The following is a 17,470-nucleotide window of genomic DNA, read 5'->3' as shown; positions in this document are numbered from 1 at the left end:
GTGTCAGAAGGACAGGATAGACTGTAGCCGTGTCTGGAACATTGCCATGGGTGAAGTAGTGGCTAATGATAGGGCATGGTAAACAGGAAGATGAGAGGGGCTTCCCACAAAGGAGAAGGGTGCTTCACCTCCTTGTGGAGGTCTCCCATTGCAGAAGCATCTGGAGACTAGGCATCTCGAGCCTTCACAGCCCCTGTGTTGTAGTGAAGGGGGTGAAACCCTCTATTCCAGGTAGTTGCAAAGAAGCATTTTTATGTGAAAATGATATATACATTAAGATATGTAGTGGGGAATTGAAAATGGAGCAGAGCTTGTTTATGTGAAATGTAAAGGCCACAGAAAAAGCAAAAATATTTCAGAGAGAAGATTAGGAAGGGGAAGGAAAGCAAGCAGTTCTTGGATGATTATTTGGTTGGTGGGCAGTAATTCCCTCTTGAACCATCGCTGTGATTTTGTGTTAATTTGGTGCATCTTCTAGTCAGTTACAGAACATCTTTAAAGCTCAAAGAGAGAGACAAAATACTTTTCCATAATATCTGAAGTTGCCCCATTGTTCCATTTCAGTAACTCTAGGGACTCAGGACACAGCATGTTCTCCCTTGTTCATCGCTTAACAGTGTGGAGGAGAAACCTTATTTTATTTTTATTATTTTCCAGTAAAAAGCAATCCCCTTTGTACAATAATCGCATGCACACACACACACTCTTGATATTCAAAACTGTAGCGAAGATATTTTTGGTGATTCTTCAGAAGTCATTTTGTGCAAACTGAGTCTCCACTAAGGGACACCCGTTCTTCCCTTTAATTTAACATTGCTTTTCTCATTTTGTGGTCTCTCTGCTCTGGATCTTTATTGAGTGAAGTCTGTTCTTTATGTCCCTGGTTCAATTTTCAACGCCATCAGTGTTCTTTTTCCCAACACCGAATACAAATTTAATGCGGTATTGCATTTTAGTTTTCTGTCCGTACAGAAAACACAACACAACCCAAAACAACCTTTAAATAAAATTCTAGGTGCAATAGCGGTTTAATCATACCTTGCTCATCAACTCTTCCATGTGATTTTGTTTTGTTTCATAGAGTTATTTTACTTATATTGGGAAGTCAAAAATGTCAGGTTCTGACATTTAATAGCTGTAAGATTATAATTTCCCTTAGTGTCTTAAATATTTTGATCTTTCTTTTAATATATTTCATTCATTCTTTCTGGAATGATAGTTTTCTCGTGATTCAGACTTGTATGTGGAGTGTTTTATCTCATTTCAGGTGTGAGAGCAGATAGTGTAGGCAGAGTTTTTCTTGCTCTTTTGCCATATATCTCGAAGCTCTGGGATTCTTAAAAGAAAAAAAATTTAAAGGACAAACCATGACTAGTGCTGAAATTTCTAGTGTCAATTAAATCCTTTGTCTGCAATGCTTTTGAATGAATTTCTGCCCCTCATATTTACTCAGTCAAGTAGATAAGAAATAAATTATGACTAAGTTATTTCACTAGTATTCTGTCTAGACAGTTGTATAAAATAAACCATAAAATCCAACATTTTACTGAACTTAGCTCCTCTCAGTAGACATTATATATATGATGCTCCATTTCATGACCAGGAGTTTTTCGTCCTTATTATTATAATTTGTTTATATTTTGTTTTAACAGAACCCAAAGGAACAAGAAGGGACTTTAGAAGCTATGATAAACCTTGGCAGTTGAATGCAAAGAAGCCTAAAAAATCAAAAAGCGACCTTGCTGTGTCTAATATTTCTCCTCCATCACCAGACTCCAAATCATGTAAGTTTGTTACTTAGATGTCCCTCCATTTACAAGTCTTCGTAGTGTGAGAAGTAAAGGAAAATTATCAACGGAATTCAAACTTTTCACCTGTTTTTGGCTCTTTGTTAATTCCAATAATTCCACGTTCATTCCAGCATCTACACTGAATTCATGCACTCAGATCTGCTTACTCATGTATACTCCCTCACATGTGTAACTGCCTGAGGTCTTTTCTGATATTCTGTTATTAGAAGACCAGGAACTGCGTGGAACAGACCACTTACCTCTTCTGGCCTTTTGCAAAAATAAACCTCCCTTGAAGCTGCTCAAACCAAAAAAAAAAAGCAAATCAAATCTTTAGAGCAGGAAAAGGATTTGCATTCCTGAAGAGTGAACCCAAATTAAAAACAACTGTCCATCTGACTTCCCTTAGGTCTTTGCTACTCATGATCACTCTGAATGATCCTTCTTTGTCCTACCATCCGAGACATGTCTCAGTATCTACTGCCTTGGTCACCATTGGATTATTCCAATGCTCTCTCCTTGTCAGGAGCATGCTAAGCACCTCAGGCTTGTGTCAAACCCCAGTTGACCTTGGAAGATAAGTGAGCTTGAATGTAGCTCTTACTAGTATTTTTGTTCTCGCCGAGGTGTGAGTGCTTGGTTTTAATCACAAGAGAAAGGAATAAGTTTAAAAATATTTTTTTTAGTTAAATGATTAGAAAAGTACTGTGTGCTTTCTGGAAATTGAATGTGAGTAATTTGTAAAGGGGACTGAAATGAACTCTGTGTTTCACTTACACAGGACTACTCATTAAAGCCTGAACAGAATCGTAGCGAAGACTGCATGCAATACTAACTTTCAATGTCCAGCAGATTGTAATTTTAATGAAAGTGTCCAACTTCAATAGTTTTGTATATAGCTTAAATCACAACCATTCTTAATGTACACATTTAATATTTTCATGGCTTAACCATATAGCCAATAACACTGAGACAGTCCCTTATCCAATCATGAAGTACAAAGCAGAAAAACACGATGATAAAAAAAATTTGAGACCTGAAATGAATTGGGTCAGGCTCCCTCTCTATCATCAATGAGCCTTGTATGATCTTTCTTCTTGTATGTTATCTAAAGTTAAGACTATAGACTTGAGGATCACTTGTCTCTGAGGGGACAATGCCTGAAGCCATACGCCAGCAGGCTCTGTGCTCTCAGCAAGACACTGCCTAGCGACAGCATGGCTGGTGGCATAAATAGTGAGCTTCTCATTCAGTACTTACAATGTCTAGTCATAGCAGAACATTAGCAAGAAGCTTTAATGACAATGAAAGAAGAAGCCATCTCCCCTGAATTATGTCGAGATGCTGCGTGTGACAACAAAATATAATGAACTTAAGCTCCACGTGGAAACACATGGCCAAAATAACGACATTTTTGAAGCAGTTGTTGAAGATGTGTAATTTTGTCTCTAAAAAAATAGTACAAAGTAAACAAAAGTTAGTAAATTTATCAGAATCAGTAATAAAATTATTTTCTAAAAACTAGTACAGAAAAGTGATAATATCAGCAAATAAAGATAAATAATAAGGGACCAACGAAGTGAAGAAGTAGATAAGACTACTTGCCGTCAGTGCATGATAACCTGGCTTTGAACCCCAGAACCTGCATATTTCAAAAGGAGAGCCAGTTCCTGCAAGGTATGCTATGGCATGAATGTGCACCCTTATACAATAAATAGATGAATATAAAATACAGCAAAGAATAGATTATAGGAAGAGAGCGCAAAGTATCAAGATGAGGCTCCAGTCCAAATGCCAACAATTACACTAAATAATTGAACTTAGCATTCCAATTAAAAAGCAAATACTATCAGACTAGATAAAAAGGGTATAGGTTAAAAACAAATAAACCAAAAGAAGCATGCAGACAAAAGTTTTAAATAAAAAACATAAAGAAACCTCTATGACTAAAGTAATAACAGGCAAATTATAATTTGAGATGAAGACCAGTACCAAAAAAAGAGATTATCCCATAACAATATCTCATATCAAAATGTTATTGAACCAAGACAACACAATTCACTGGTGGAAATGTAACTCATTAATAGACTTCTTGCTTGGCATGTACACAAGACCCTGGTTTTCATCCTTAGTACCAGAGAAAGGGAGGGAGGGAGAGAAGAGAATAAGAGAGAGAGAGAGAGAGAGAGAGAGAGAGAGAGAGAGAGAGAGAGAGAGAGAGAGAGAGATACAATATATATCCCGGAACTACTACATATAGCCAGGAGCAACTTTCTCAGGCATAAATATACATATTGTTTATAGAGACAATTATGAGTCAATTCTGACAGAAAAAGTAAATCAATTGGGTAAATATTCCCTATCCATGTTGTATATTGGGAAAATATCAATATGTTAATTTGTGCTAGAATTTAAACATAATTCCTATCCAAATCTCCAATGAACACTACTCTAGAAGTTGGAATAATTATTTAAAAAATTAAATTGATCAAGATAGTTTGTTGCTGGTGAAAGGGTGTAGGAATAGGACAACACAACACAACAAAGAGTGCCAGGTGAACTTTTACAAAGTTACAGAATAAATGAGAAGTTTCCTCAGCATTGGATATCACCCAGGAAAACCAAAGGAATGACTGATCCTGACCTTGGTTATCTTCAAGGAGAAGGAAATCCTTTCCAGAAGTTCAGGTTTCTACGATTTTTACATACCACACGAATATAAGTGACTATTACTCGGGTGTGAAAATTTAAAGAAAGTGTAATGATTTTTGAACATACAACTCAACAGCATTTTAGTACAATCACAGTGGGTATGCTGAATCATCTCTTTAACTGAAGCGTTCTCAACATTTCCGAAGTTAATACCATACCCGCTAAGTGGCCATTAGACATTCCAGGCTCCCACAATTCTGGCTACCTGTTGTCTGTCTCTGGATTTATCTGTTGGCATCAAATGAGTGGAAGTTGACTATTGTGACCTATTGTGAGAGTTTATTTCATTCAGCAAGCTCTTGTTCTCATCCACATTTCAGAATGTGCATTTTTATTCTGATGGTATTCCCTTCTGCGGGCATAACACACTCACCTATTTATTCCTCCCCTCATGAGGGTTCCGCCCGTTACTACCTTTGACTGTTGTGGGTTGTGTTGCTGTGATCATTCATACACACACTTTACTAAAAAGCATTCCCTGATATCTGGGTAAATAAATTGTCATGGAATTGCAAGACAGTATCCCATAGTTCTGGGTATAGTCTTCTGAGGAACACCTAGAATTTCTATGGAAATTATTCCATTTACATTACTATCAATGATGTGTAAGCACTGTAATTCTCTCATATTCATTGGTGCTTGTAGTTTTTATTTAAAAAAACTCAGCCACTCAATGGATGTGAAATGCTACTTTATTCTTGTCATTTGCATTTCTCTGAAAGCCAGTGATGTTGAGCATCATCTTGGTGACTTCTCAACCATTTGGGTGTCTTCCTAGAAATGATTGTTGAGATCTTTGCCAAGATTTAGGTGTTTCATTACTTCTTTTATCCTTGAGTTTCATGAGTTCTTTAATAATCTTTAATAATCTGGACACAAGTCTTATCAAATACATGATCTGTGAATATTTTCCCCCATATAGCTTGCTATCTTTTTCTTGACAGTGTTTACTGATGGACAAAACTTCTAACTTTTACAGTCAATTTATTGATTTTTTTCTTGTACTTTAAGTATGCTATCTAAAAATCTCTTGTCAATTCTGTTACTCAGAACTTTCTCTTGTAATAATTATATAGTGTTATCTATTATGTGCAACCAATGCTTGAGTTCCTTTCTGTAAGTGATAGGGGTGAAGCCCCAATTTCATTCTTTCACATGTGTATATTCACTTCCTCAGCATCATTTTTTGAAAATATTCTTTCCTCATTGCATAAATTTATTGCTTTGTTGAACACTAAGTAACCATAACTATGAGGGTGATTTTACTCTGAGATCACAATTCTGTTTAATTAAACTGTTTATTTGTGGTTTTGTGAGTATTATGTTGTTTTACTTATTAGGTCACATGAGCCTTTGAATTGTGTTTTTTATCTTTTTAATTCTCTTTTACAATTATTTTTGGATACTCTCCATTTTTCAAATTCTAAATTGCCTTTAAAAGTCAGTTTTGCCTTTCTCTACAGGGCAAATGGGATTCTGATCACATCATTAAATTAATAGATTACTTTGGGGGAGTACTGCTTTAAAAGAAGAAAATTTCTAAGTTATCAACAGGAAACACTCCTTCAGTTCCTTAGATCCTCTTTAATTATTTTTATTACGTTTTTTCTTGCTGTTAATTTTAGAATAAATGCTAAATTTAGTACTAAATATTTTATTTACCCAGATGCCATCTCTCATGGAACTGTCTTTATTTTCCCTTCTGATTATTATTGCTAGTACATAAAGACAAAATTGACATTTTTGGTGTTCATTTTGTTTCTTAAAACTTTGCTGAAAACATTTACTCATGTTATCCTTCTGCTTATGTGTGGATTCTTATGACTTTTTAAATATAAGATCACTCGCATCTTTAGACTGTGAAGATTTTGCTTCTTCTTTCCCAGTCTGAATGCTTTTTAATTTCTTTACTTACATAATTTCTATAGTTAGAAATTCCTGTGCAAACTTGTCTAGAAGCAGCAAAAACTGCTCAGGAACCCTTGCCCTGTTATTGTCTAGAAGAAAATTTTTCAGCTTCACCCTATACAGTACAGTCATTTACTGTGAGATTTCCGTATTAGCCTTTTATCAGGTTGAGGATACTTTCTTTAGACTCAGTTTGTCAAATATTTAAAATCCTAAGAATATATTCAAAATTCTATCACTTTCAAAACAACTATGTGATTATTTCTCTATATTCTATCAGCATGTTATATTATTTCGATTGCTTTCTCATGTTAGACTATCCTTGGTGTGTAATTTGTTCAATATGCTTCTGTATTTGGCTTGGTACTCTGTTACTGAGGACTTCTACATAGATTTTTATCAACGATACACATGTATAGTTGTGTCTTTGTTTTTGTTGAGGGCAAAGACGGTCTTAAGAGGAAGTAAATAATCAATCTTTTGCCTTTCTGGAAAACTTGATGTTTGTTATAGGATCTTATCTTGAACTAATTGTTTTGGACCAATCCTTGAGAAGTTATTTATTTGTTTTGCTTTGTTTTTTATAACTCTGTCAACTTTACTCCTCAGACCTAAAATGTATTCTGAATGAGTTTTGGTGTTTTTATGAGTTTCTAGGATTTTATCTTTTTAATTGTAGATTATCCAATTTGCTTCCTTAGGGTCGATAATAATGTGTCACTTAGATTCTGATTTTAATAATGTGTCTTCAATTCTTTCTACAACACTCTTGCTAGTGATTTACTAATTTATCAATAGTGATGAGGTAACTTTTAACTCTTTTATCTTAGTAATTTTCAGTCTTCTGTTTCATCTTTCTCAGTCCTAATAATTATTTCTTCCACCTTCTGCTAGATATGGCTTGATTTGCTCTTCCTTGTCTACTTGACATTATTATTATTTAGGGAACAAAGTTTTCATAAGTATTTAAAGTTTCTCTTTGAATGTGAGCATATATCTATGGATTCACATCTGAACCCTGCTCTTGCCATACCTGCAGGGGTTAGAATATGTTTTCTCCACATATTCTATTCTTCACTTTATCTTGGAATTCTTCTGGAAGTCTTCTGGTTATATTTTGTTTTATTTCATGTCATGTATCAGTTTGCCTTTGATTTCCTGTTGCTCTACCATGGTCAGGGAACATATTTTATAACCTTTTTTTTCTTTTTTCTTTTTATTTTTTTAAACAATCTTTTCTTTTTATTTTACATTCCAATCCCAGTTCCTTCTCCCTCCCTTTCTCCCACTCTCCCTTATTTTCTCCCCAACCCCACTCCTGATCCATTCTTCAGGGAGGGTGAGGTCTATCATGGGGAGTCAACAAAGTCTGTCATTTCACTTGAGGCAGGACCAAGGCCCTCCTCCCTGTATCTGGGCTGATCAAGGTTTCCTTTCATGGGGAATGGGCTCAAAAAAAAAAAAACCAATTCATGCTCTAGGGATAAATACTGGTTCCATGGTCAGTGGTCCCACAAACTACCCAAGTCACACAATGTGACCCACATACTTAAAGCCTAGTTCAGTCCTATGTGCAGATTCCCCAGTTGTCAGTCTGGAGACAGTGAGCTCCCAGTAGCTCAGGACAGCTGTCTCTGTGAGTATCCCCATCATAGTCTTGACCCCTTTGCTCATAATATCTCTCCTCCCTTTCTTTGACTAGACTCCAGGAGCTTGGGCCATTGCTTAGCTATGGATCTCTGCATCTTCCATTGGTTACTGGATCAAGGTTCTATCATGACAATTAAGGTAGTCAGTCATCAATCTGCTTACAAAAGAAGGACAGTTCAGGCACCGTCTCTGCTATTGCTTAGACTCTTAGCTGGAGTCTTCCTTGTGAATTCCTGGGAATTTCCCTAGTGTCAGGTTTCTCGGTAACCCCATAATGATTCCTTCTATCAAGAAATCTCTTTCCTTGCCCCACCTCTCTGTCCTTCCCCTAATTTGACTTTCCCAATCCCTCATGTTTTCCTTCCCCCCCCCCCCACCTCTCGTCTTTCCAGTCCCATTCCCTCTCTGCCTCTCAACTTACTCAGGAGATCTTGTCTATGGCAGTTTCTCAGAAAATTGGGAATCCCTCAAGACCCAGCTATACCATACTTGGGCATATAACCAAAGGATGCACACTCATTTCACAAGGACATTTGCTCAGTTATGTTCACAACAACATTATTCCTAATACACAGAATCTGGAAACAACCCAAATGCCCCTGAACTGAAAAATGAATAAAGAAAATGTGGTGCATTTTCACATTGGAGTACTACTCAGTGGTCAAAAACAATGACATCTTGAAACTTTCAGGTAAATGGATGAAAGTTGACCAAACCATCTTGAGTGAGGTAACCCAGACCCAGAAAGACAAACACAGTATGTATCCACTCTTAAGTGGATATTAGACATAAAGCAAAGGATAACCAGCATATAGACCACAACCCCCGAGAAGCCAGGAAGCAAGGAACCCTAAGAGAAACATACATGGATCCACCTGGAAAGGGGAAATTTTATAAGGCTTCAATTCTTTCAAATTTGTTGATATTTACTCAGCCATGTGAGCATGATTTCTGTGACAGTGTTTCCTCCATCTTAGAGGACGGTGGTCATTCTGCTGGTGTGAAGTGCAGTGTCTGTGTGTGTGTCCGCTGGTCTACTTGGTCTGTGGTGTTGAACTCAGTCCTTTTCTCACTGATTTCTCTCTAGGATTCTCAATATTTTTATAGCTAGGAATACTAAATTTTCTAGATCTTATTTTAGAGCTATATTTTTTAATTATATATGTTTTGATTTCTGTGTTTTCAGGCTGCAGGGATAGACATATGAAAAATGCATAATCATTGCTGGTTGTCATAGTGGATTAACCCTTTTAAGCAGCACATCTTGCCCTTCTTTGCTTTAGGAAAAGTTTTGTGATAAAGCCTTTTTGTCTTATAGCAGCACAACCAACACAGATGACTTTTCAATAGTGCTGGTATGATTTAACCAATTCATGTTCATTCCTTAATATTTCTCCTTATTATTATTTTTTTCTCCTTTGGGGATTACACATATATGTTGGAATTCAATACAAATCAATAAAGTAGAAGATGATAACAGTAGTGCTCAAGTTATAATATATACATACACATATATTATATATTAAATAAAAACTTATATAGAAATGGAAAGATTCATTCTTTTTTTTTGTTTTTTCAAGACAGGGTTTCCCTGTAGTTTCTAGAGCCTGTCCTGGAACTAGCTCTTGTAGACCAGGCTGGCCTCGAACTCAGAGATTCGCCTGCCTCTGCCTCCCGAGTGCTGGGATTAAAGGCGTGTGCCACCACCACCTGGCTGGAAAGATCCATTCTTAACAAATATTTGAAGAATGAAATTTAAAAGGGACTCTATGTCATCGCACATATTTTTAAAAGAAAAATGGGCACAAATAAATATTTTAAAAATTATTGACTTTCAAATAAGAGAAAATGCTGTCAACTGTGTATGTATATTTATGGGTATGTATGTTGTGTGCCTGTGCCTATGGGGAGAGTCCGTGTTTCTCTGTGTGTATAACTTTCTGTGTGTATGTTTCTCTCTGTGTAACAGTAAGTGTTTGCTTTTATGTTTTTGTGTCTGTGTGTAGCTGTATGTGCCTATAGGTGCTATGTGTGTATATATGTTTACATTCCATTCAAGATAAAATGTAGGGTCTCTATAATGTCCTCCAGCACACAGCTATATTTCTATTTCACAGTGGAGCTCCCTTCCCCTCCTTGTTTTCCAGTCTCTCTCTTCTTTTCTTATATCCACCTAGGTTTTACTAAGTTGTCCAGTATGTCCTCAAATTTTAAAACTTTCTCTCTCTCTCTCTCTCTCTCTCTCTCTCTCTCTCTCTCTCTCTCTCTCTCCCTCCCTCTTTCCACCTCTCTTCCTCTCTCTCCCCCCTCTTTCTTTCTTTTAAGTTATTTATTTAGTCCACATACCTTTAATTCAGCATTTAGAAGGTGGGAGGATTGTAAGTTTGAGGTTAGCAAGGGCTGCAAAGTGAGCTCTGTCTCAAAATACAAAAAAGAAAAAAAAGATCCAACCAAGAATATCTTTACTTCTCAGCCTACTTCTCAGTAGAAAGATAATATTTATTTGTTAGAATAATTTTTCAACAAACAAAATAACTTTATTCTATCCAATGGTTTATTAATTTTCAACAGCTGTATGTCATAGATATTCAGGTAGTCACTAATAAAGTGTTGTTAAGTACTTTACAGTTATTTAGTATGTGGGATGATTGCTCTAGTAAACAAAATGTTGGCAGAATTATGAAAATGACATTGTTCATCAATTTTATGCACATGGAAATGAATGCTTATACTTTTTGCCCATTTCATATTCATAAACCAGTTAAGAAAACTGAGAGAAATATGTTGGTTTAGGTTAAACTGTAAAACTTAAACCAGCTCTCAGTAATTCTATTCGTGCTTTTCTTTGCATTTGGGGAAATACGTCTCCATTTCTTTTTATTTATTAATTTTTATTATATTTTATTTTATGTTTATGGTGTCTTGCCTGCATATATGTCCATATACAACATGCTTGCCTGCTGCCTATAAATAGAGGCCAAAAGAGAGCATCAGGACCCCTGGAAATGGACTTGAAAATGACTGTGAGTTATCATGTACATGCTGATAATCTAACCTGGGCCCTCTGGAAGAGTAGCCAGTGCTCTTAGATGCTAAGCCATCTCTCCAGAAGCTCTTTTTGTTTGCAATGTTTTATTACAAAGCACACAAATAGACATACCTTGTTACATTGAGATTATCAGGAAAATTATAGGATAAAATGAAAGGATGAAGCATAAGGATGTAATTACAGATTACATAAATACAAGAGAATGAAGACATCGAAACAGTGTCCAAACATTTAGATGTCCTAAGTGTAGGAAGCAGAGGTGAGACAGCATCTCACTTCAATCAGCTGTCACTATAGTGCTGGGGACACTTCCTGGCCTACTGATAAAAAAAAAAAAAAAGCATAGTATATCTCTTGGTTTAGAAATCAGGATCGAAATGTATAAATAATCTCAATGAGCAGTTCAATCAGTGAGAATTAAGCTCTGGTGAGCATCAAGGAGCTGTGCTGTGCCACTGCACAGTCGAATGACCACAGGTGACAGAGCCGTGAGCGTTTCAGAAAGCTTGAAAGAAAGCATTCTGAGTTTTCTCGTCATAAAGAAATAATAAATTTGTCATTTCTACTTAAATAAGTAGATCACCTAGGTCTTAAATTTCATGAGGCGTATGTTATTTAGTAAATGGTGGTTGCAATTTCTCCTCTAACATCCATGACCTCACCACTAGCCCCATATGGATTGCTGGGTTCCAGTGCCAGGCAGGTTTTCCCTCTTATCAAGCAGGTCTTAAAATTAATTAGAGAATTGTGGCTACTGGCAAGGAATGTGGAAAGTAAGAGAAATATTCTTTCCTGGGAAGATCCCCCTAACTGTCTATGTAATACCAAATTTTCAGTCCTTGGTATATTATATACATACAAGTAGCATTATATGAACTGAACAGGTTATATTTATATATTAAAGGAAAAAAAATAAATTGAAGGGTGATTTTTTTTTATTGTTGTTTTTGTCTTGTTTTTCGAGAAAGTCGTTCTCTGTAGGAGCGTGTCCTGGAACTAGCTCTTGTAGACCAGGCTGGCCTTGAACTCACACAGTTGACTTCACAAGCCTGTTCCTGTTCTTTATCAGGATAACTATTGAAACTGGAAGCATAGTTAACCTGTTCATGATGATAAGGTGCACACCATCATTCTGAATCTGATTCCCATGCTGTCATTTACATTCATGAATCTTCACAGGCTACAGATAGAAAAAGGAGCTGAGGGCTGGAGATATGGCTCAGAGGTTAAGAGCATTGCCTGCTCTTCCAAAGGTCCTGAGTTCAATTCCCAGCAACCACATGGTGGCTCACAACCATCTGTAATGGGGTCTGGTGCCCTCTTCTGGCCTGCAGGCATACACACAGACAGAATATTGTATCCATAATGAATAAATAAATATTTTTTTAAAAAAGAAAAAGGAACTGATCTCAGTTTCTCTGTTGAGTTGCCAGGGAAATTCCCGGTGTTACACAAGGTCCAAAAACCCAATGCCTTAGAACCAGTGAGTAGCTACCCAGGATTTGGTGTTGATAGGTCAGGTCGTCTGCTGGCCTTGCCCAGGTTTGCCAACCTAGAGCACTCAGGGTCAAATCTCGTGGCAAGTCCTGGGCATGGACTTGGAATATTTGTGGTTTATTCTATTATCTATAGACTGAAAGGTAAGGAAAGACCTTGACGATACACAGTTTAACAGGAAATTACATGATGCAATGATACAAACTGCAGATCAAAGAATCTATTTAAAGCAAGTTAACAAGCGTGGCAGTCAAAGTTTTGAAGAAAATAATACAGATATTGTTTTTATCTACTCTTTCAGCCACGACACAGTCCTACCATTCTTCCTTCCCAAACCTAACTGGGATCAATTTTGATATTTTGAATGATTTTTTAGTTTCTTAGTCTGCATATCTGAACATATAAGGTTCTAACTGCTCTCAGCTTTATGAACTTGAAGCATCATCTGGGAATCTCCTGCACACTTTGCTGTGCACACATTAACTCACATCTCATCCTGACAGCAGGGCAATGTGGTTACTTCAGATTTGTTCTAAGATGCATTCTGCATCAGCATCACTACATTAATTAATGTTTTATCAGCAAAATGAACTTATTACTACTATTTTCTAGAATTAAGGGTGCGTTCTTAACTGTTTATCTTGCTTTCTGTATATTCATCACTAGTACTTCACTAAACCCTTCCCAAAGAGTCTCTCAATGTGATCTAACTCATCTTCTCTTTTATGCTACTTTATTTTGCATTTTTTCTCCTTTTATGACATTGAGAGCATCTTGGAGAGCGCTCTCCTGCAGCCTTTGTTGATTTCCTCCATTCTTAACTTGTTCACCTGTAGATATTTCCAACTGCGTGCTGATACCATCCTTCACTGTTATCATGAGAATTCCTTCTTTCTCTTGCTTTTAGAGTTCACCCATTCCTGCTTTCAAGTATTTTAAAATTTTGGTTTATTTATTCATTGAGCTAGAGCCTAGCCTTTAACAGCTTTCTTAGAAAGAATGTTGATGAGGGAAACTCTCAAGAACTTTAAGTATTTCAATTGGATCTATGATTGATATAAAATTATGAGTTAGAAGTAACTTTCTGTTGGAATTTCTAAAGATTTTTCTCCTATCTTCCGGGACAGTTATATTGTTAGGTCTTTTGTTAATTCAATTTATTATTTTTGTCCCCCAAAGCTTAAGCTTTTACAATCATATCTCTATTGATGTTGTTTAAAAACTCGAAATAACAAAAGTTGAATTTTGCTGGATCCTATAACTGGACTCTTAAAATCTGGGAACCCATTAAGTTCTAATGTCTTCATTGCTTTGACGCTGTGCTCCTGAGTTGGTGGATTCATGTTTAAATGAGGTACTGACTCTCTTTGCCTTTCACTCTGGGTTATGAGCTTCTTTTTTCTCTACTTTGCTAAATCCACTACTGCTAATCACCCCAATTTATGTCTTCCTAGAGAAAAGCCTTTCCCAACACGTCCCCATCTTCAATTTATTTTTTAAAAGAAAAAAATATTCCCTAGCTGTAACATAATTGTAATGGGAACTTGGGAGAAATTATATATATATATATATATACACACATATGTTGTATATATGTATATGTACATATATACATATATATAATCTTGTGTTTTTAAAAGTTATAACAAGATGACATCATAATCATGTTTACTAGTTGATGATGTTAAGTTTATTAATTTTAGGCTGATTTTTAGTAATTTATTTTAGCATTATGTAGAGCAAACTTTTACCTTGTGGTTTCCTTTAAGTTATTGAAGTAATTAGACTTAAATCAGTACTCCAATTTCCCATTTTCCATAATTGCTCTCATATTTCCTTCTATTTATTGAGTTAAAACATTTTCTTCAAGCCCAGTTTTAAATCTCCTTGCTGTTTACTCACACGAAAGCCATCTCCAACCTAATCATTTTATTCTGCACATTGCTCTTGATGCAGTCTTTCACAAACGATAAATGGTGAGTTTGTATCACTGTACAACATGCTTATGAAATAACCATTTCTTTTAAACATAGTTCCAAGGTCAGTAGACCATCCTCAGTGGAACTGGCGGACTAAACCACAAAGCCGTGATTTTGATGAATTGAACCACATCCTTCAAGAGAGCAAGAAGCTGGGGAAAGCCCTTGAGAATCTCTCTCGAAGTAAGTTCATTTTCTTGACAATAATTGAAATTCAGAGCCCATGTTAAAGTACAAACATCATCACGATTGACAGTAATCCATTTCTGACATCCTCATTATCATTTTGTAAGGCTGAGGAATGCTAAGGGAGTGAGAGCTGAAAGGAAGTTTGACTGTGTCCAATGGCTCAGATCTGTCCACAGGCTGAGCTATAGGGCCTTTGGAGCAGCTGGACTCTGGTCCCCTTGCATGGTTTCTGTCACATAGCTCAAATGCACGTTCAGCGGCCTCTTCTTCATTCTTCTGTTTTAAAAAGCACTGTTTGGTGTCGTTCTTACTAATAAGCATTTCTCTCTCCTCTATGAGTTTTGGATGTCTATACACCATTGAGGTCAATAACTGGGTCAAATTCTTCTTAGCGTCCTCTCAGAGCCTAGCATGAAAGCATGGTGCTTACTTTCCCCCCAGAAAGCAACATCTCTACTCTGAGGGCATGACCTGGTGAATTCACTGTGTCATCGATCTATAAGGTGAACACCGCAGATAAATCACTTAACTTCCATGATATGTTTCTCTCATATCCAAAACAGCAAGAAGTTGCTGTGGCTCCCTGGGGAAGGGTGGAGCTGTGAGATAATGTGTCCTTCAGGTGGCTTTTCAGTCGCTATTACCACTATGGGATCAGAAAATCCGACAAGCATTTTACTGATGTAATTTGGTGACTGTGTACTGAATTTGCAGACACACATGTGCATGTTATGTTTTAAGAAGCAAGTTTATGATATTCCTATCTTAATCTGTGTAGGTATTTCTCCATTTCAAAGAAAAAGAAAAAGAAAAAGTCAGACGTCTTCATAAGTCGTTAAAAATTACGGATTCATCATAATTTTCTTTTGATACAATCTAAGGCTAATAATTCTGAAATGAATCCCTTTTTCCCAATAGCATAGTTTTACTAATTTCATGTATCAAAGTTTGTCATTGTCCCTTGGTACAGTTTTGGCAAAGTTTATATACCCATGTATATTGCATTGTTAGACAGTACATTTATACATACCTTTATGTGTTATACATTTACAAAAATATCATTTTCATTTAAAAGTAGAACCTTTTGAGACTTTTATACAATGAAGAGAGTTGAGGAACTAAGATGCCTTGCAATAAGATATTAAACCCTGAGATAGGATTTACAAAATTCCTGCTTTGAGCTAGATTTACTTTTGAAGCAGAAAACAACAAAGTGGTTTTCAGCTTATTGTTAAATTGAAAGGAGCCTGATCCCACTAATATGGCAAAGGCGCATGCTAATACTTCTGAGTCTGATGAGTTGGGGAAGTGTTTGGGCTAAAAAAGCTTCTTCATTCTTTACAAACATGAGCCAAGAAGATGAATGAAGAATGTGCTTGACCCTTATCCATACCCATCAAACTTTGTCCTGTAAAACAGTGCAGCAGCCCAACAAATACTTGCCTTGTTGTTCCCCCTAAAGTCTGGTCTGCCTGCAAAACTGATTACTACGGGACTCTACAAGTATTTCATAATATACATACCAGTCTGCAGCCGAAGTGTCAGTTTAGACTGTGTTTTTCCAGACTTCTTACCATGTTAGTCCATTCAGGATTCTATAACAAAGCACCACATACTGGTGCATTCTATACTTATAGAACATACTTGTCCAAATTATGAATGTTGGTAAGTCCAAGATGAAGTGCTTAGCTGATCCCTGTTTAGTGACGTCCTTTTCTTGTTGCTTGTTTGCTTGAAGTTTTGTTCATAGGCAGTGCCTTCTTTCCACTGTGGTTGAGGGCCAGGCAACTCTGAGTGTCTTTTTTGTGCAGCTGGCACTAACACCATTAATAGCAGAGGAAACTGTTCTAGAATCATTTCCCAGGCCTCATCTAGTACTGCTGTAACACTGGAGTTCAGACTTTAATGTATGAGTTTGAGGAGGACACAGATATTTGCACTTGCACACAGGGGAATCTCCTGGGCAGAGTTGTGTTGTCTGAAGCCCATAGTGGGCTTCCTTAATGCCTCAGGATAATCTGGGGAAGCAAGAACCACTGGGGATCTCAAGCAGGAGGGTAGAGGAGAGGCATCTCTGGTGATTTGCTGCTTCTTACAGGACACGCTAGAACATTTCTCCAAAACTTCGTCTTCTTCCAAAGGGTGTGCCTGGGGAGGTCAGATTCACACAGGTTAAGGTCTCATCTTATTTGTTCAAAGCCTATGAGATTGAGCTCTGATCAAGAGGCAAATATCTCTTCCCACTCAGTAGCCCTACTCAGACTCGGGGGAAGGGGGGAAGGACTGTTCAGGTGGGAATCTTGGGAAGTGTTTTAGAATTCAGCCTGTCACAGATATTTACCAGACTATAACATGCTCAGATATGTACAAGACACCAGAAATGTAAGATTAGTCATACACGGAAGTTTTTATTTCTAATTGAGTACACTAAAGAATATTAGAACAATTGTATGAAATTAAATTTAATGAGATAGATACCCTAATGTATCGATTACCAAATTTTGGTAGGCTTCATCTAAAATAATCATTGAAATCTATTATAGTCACATCTTAGTTCTTAGTCTTCAAACTGTAGTGTGAATTTTAATTCCCAGCCTATCTCAGTATGAACCAGGGCATTTCCAGTGTTTGTTCTTTACATGAGGAGATGCATGGCTGCTGAACCAGGCTCCACAATCTAATGTTACACACACACA

At 36.7% G+C, this 17,470-nt stretch overlaps 1 protein-coding gene across 4 annotated transcripts in view; it reads left to right on the top strand.

Annotated features, from left to right (window-relative positions):
• The window catches only part of C11H8orf34 (chromosome 11 C8orf34 homolog), a 365,888-nt gene that overhangs the window by 82,703 nt on the left and 265,715 nt on the right, over positions 1-17,470 (top strand). For all 4 annotated transcript variants that reach the window (XM_038347783.1, XM_038347781.1, XM_038347782.1 and 1 more), the window contains exons 3-4: positions 1,653-1,784; positions 14,640-14,768. In XM_038347783.1, coding sequence (XP_038203711.1) covers positions 1,653-1,784; positions 14,640-14,768 — 261 coding nt within the window. The remainder of the gene's footprint in view (positions 1-1,652; positions 1,785-14,639; positions 14,769-17,470) is intronic.

Source organism: Arvicola amphibius, chromosome 11 (genome assembly GCF_903992535.2).
Source record: "Arvicola amphibius chromosome 11, mArvAmp1.2, whole genome shotgun sequence".
Classification (NCBI taxonomy): domain Eukaryota; kingdom Metazoa; phylum Chordata; class Mammalia; order Rodentia; family Cricetidae; genus Arvicola; species Arvicola amphibius.
The sequence above is the reverse complement of the archived record's forward strand: the minus strand, read 5'-3'. Positions and strand labels throughout refer to the sequence as shown.